The sequence below is a fragment of the Sminthopsis crassicaudata genome, chromosome 4 (genome assembly GCF_048593235.1).
Source record: "Sminthopsis crassicaudata isolate SCR6 chromosome 4, ASM4859323v1, whole genome shotgun sequence".
In the NCBI taxonomy this organism is placed as follows: domain Eukaryota; kingdom Metazoa; phylum Chordata; class Mammalia; order Dasyuromorphia; family Dasyuridae; genus Sminthopsis; species Sminthopsis crassicaudata.
In genome coordinates, this window is record NC_133620.1 from 234,169,917 (window position 1) to 234,173,243 (window position 3,327).

The window sequence follows — 3,327 nt, forward strand, 5'->3', positions numbered from 1 at the left end:
CTTTGATTTCCTTACCTATAAAAAGGAAATATCACCTCACAGTTTTATCATGAAAAATAAAAGTAAATAAAATATATTATAATCATAACTTACTACATAAATGTATTTTATTTCAGCATTCATTTGGATGTTCAATTATATAGTTTTCCCCTGTTGTATAACTTTGTCTATGAATGTGTTTGTCTTTTCAAACATATCAGATTGTTAATTCTTAAAGAAAAGAGGTGTTTCTTGATATTCCTCTTATAACAACAGCAATACTATGCATATAGTATTATAGTAAGTATCCTTAAGATAGGTTTAACAAATAAATGTAGAGGCTAAAAAGGTGGTATAAAGTAAAGCTCTACTTTCCTAGGATAGCATTCTTTAAAAGGCATCTTATGGTCTAGAATTTTTTAAAAAAAGGTGTTAAAGTATTTATTGAAATTACTTGAACTGAATCAAATAAAAGAGGGTGAATCTAGCTCATTATTTTTTGACTTCTTTTCAAGGCTAGTCTTCAGTTTATTAGGATGAAGAACCAGACTATGGAAATGGAATTTATATTGGTGGGAATTTCCAGCCTCCCGGAGCTACGACTGTTTCTCCTAGTGTCCTTCCTATGCATCTATGTGACTGCTCTGGTGGGAAACTCTCTCATCTTCTTCACCATCTATGCCAGTCAACAGCTTCACACACCCATGTACTTCCTTTTAGGCAACTTGTCTGCCATTGACCTCTTGTGTACATCTACAATTGTGCCCAAGATGTTAGCCAACCTTTTTTCCCAGAAGTCTGTCATTTCATTTTCAGGCTGCATGGCTCAGATGTATATGTTCACATGGGCCTTAGTCTCAGAGGGTCTACTCCTGGCCCTCATGGCATTTGACCGCTATGCTGCCATCTGCCATCCCCTCCATTACCCAATGATCATGAGTAGTCGTGTCTGCATTGGGATGGCAGGCAGCATTTGGGTCATTGGTATAAGCAACTCAGCAGTCCATACCAGCTTGGCAATCCCCTTGTCATTCTGCAGCTCTCTCATCATTGACCACTTTTTCTGTGAGCTGCCACCCATCCTGAAGCTGTCATGCTCTGACACCCATCTCAATGAAGCTCTAGCTTTTTGTGCAGATGTGATATTTGGGGTGGGGAGTTGTTCCCTTATCCTGGTTTCTTATGGATGCATTATTAGGACAATTCTGAGGATTCGCTCCTCTGAGGGCAAGAAGAAAGCCTTTTCCACCTGCTCTTCTCACCTTACTGTTGTCTCTCTCTACTATTCCACTGCAATTTACACTTACATTCGTCCAACCTCCAATCTCACTTTGGGAAGGGACAAAATCATCACTGCCCTCTACTCTGTCATCATCCCTATGTTCAACCCAATTATTTATTCCTTCCGGAATAGAGAAGTGAAAGGGGCCCTGCAGAGGTTATTGGGAGGGACTTCTTTCTTTCCCCTAGGCAGAACTGTATCAATTCATCTAAAAAATCATCCATCTTAGATCTGACTCAACACTTTCTCCATTATTAGAGGTGTGCAAGCAGAGACTAAATGGCCACTTTTCTAGAATTTGATAGAAGGCATTCATGGTTCAGGTAGGAGTTGATTAACTATTCTCTGGGGTACTTTCAAGTTCAAAGATGTTATAACTTTTGAAATAGGTGTTGATTAGATCAAAGGAACGTTTGTTTAATGGTAGGCTTTCAAGCAGCAATTCAGATTTTAATAGGAATATTTGGTGGAGAAGGGCAGGAAATTTTCTAAAACCCATCAAATTGTGTCACATAGGTAGCCACTTTTCTTTCATACTCTCTGACACATGAAATGATGATTATATCCAATTTTATAATTATGTCATTTTGTACCAAGCTTGTCTTATCAATGAGGGGCTTATCATATATATCCACACACTTAAATATATATATATATATATATATATATATATTTGTTTAGAAGGGAAAATAATGTTATTAGTCATATATTTTTTATTTAGAACTCAAAGAAAGTTTTAGGTAAGCTATAACATACTGATGAAAGAAAGATTCTTTTTTCTTCCCATCTCCTGCTTATAAAGTGGTCATTAAACATTTGTTTAGAATAATGGATGGCATATTTATGTTTTTATTTTACACTACATCAGGTGTCTAGCACCTGATACTTGCATGATAAACATGCATCAATTTCATATATTCTGTTATGTAGTTAGTCTTGGGTCCTATTATTTAGTAATAGTAAAATTATTAATTTAAACATATAGCCATTTGAATGGCCAGAACAAAAAGTATAGGATCCCATCTCTTTTAACATACTTGAGATCATAGTATGTGTTAGTTATTGACATAACATGCAGCCTGAGAAGAAGAATCCTTTGGGAACTGACAGATATCAATGAGATATTTGGTCTGGATTAGGTAATACTGTTCTTATGGACACTTAGTCTATTAAGAATATAATAAGAGTTGAATAGCAAAGCAGAGTTGACCCCTCAGTTTCAACACAGTAGCAAATGATGTGGAGTCCCCCAGTGAAACAAGCCTATTGAATATATCAGAGTTAAGAATTTTGGAGCCTGAAAGTACCTGAATGTGTGAAGAGGCTTGAATCCCTATATCTTCACCCCAATGCTCTACCAAATGATTAAAGCCTTTTCATAATTGAGCCAATTTCCCTCTCTGTTTTCTCTTCTCTTGTGCTAAACTCCAACTTTTGTACAAACACAAAGCAAATTGGTCATCTGAACTGAGAGGCACAGCATTCCAAACATTTATTCTCAGTCATGCTGTCAGGCACAGACATAGGAGAGAGAAGGAAAAAGAGGCTGGCAATAACTTTTTCAGTGCATGCTTCTCCTAAATGGCCTAGCCAAGTTTGCCAATAAAAAGTGGTCAGGGATATTGCACAGGAGTAAGATTAATTCTTTAATCTAGGCATTCTATGTGACATATCATGGATAGACCAGAGATAGAGAATGATGGTCAGAAGAATAGGGATGTATTAGCTTTTTTAACAGTCATTCTAGCAGTGGGCAGCAATATTTTTGAAGCATGTCTTATCTTTTCCAAGAAAACCCCAAATGAGGTCAGGAGTCTGATATGACTGAAATGAATATACAGTCATTTGATTAATGAGGAACTGTCTCCACATGAAATTAAGTTACTTGAATGCTAAGCATCTGAGGCAAAATTTGATTTCATGTTTTTCAGACTGTTCCAGCACTCTATCTGTTATATACAGCTGCTTCCTTATTCAGAACCCTGGCTCCATTTCTAGCAAAACACATCTTGGGTGCCCTTCAATGACTTGCATACCTATTTTAGTGTTATAAATCATTTCAGTTT

General features: G+C 36.6%; 1 protein-coding gene across 1 annotated transcript; it reads left to right on the forward strand.

The window, feature by feature from the left end:
• The first annotated feature begins 515 nt into the window (after positions 1–515).
• LOC141541333 (olfactory receptor 13G1-like) lies at positions 516–1,490 on the forward strand. The gene has a single exon (XM_074265475.1). The coding sequence runs from the start codon at positions 516–518 to the stop codon at positions 1,488–1,490; it is 975 nt and encodes a 324-aa protein (XP_074121576.1).
• Positions 1,491–3,327: the final 1,837 nt, after the last annotated feature.

Excerpts from the sequence above, each read along its gene's own strand:
- LOC141541333 (XM_074265475.1), top strand. The coding sequence starts at position 516 with ATGAAGAACCAGACTATGGAAATGGAATTTATATTGGTGGGAATTTCC.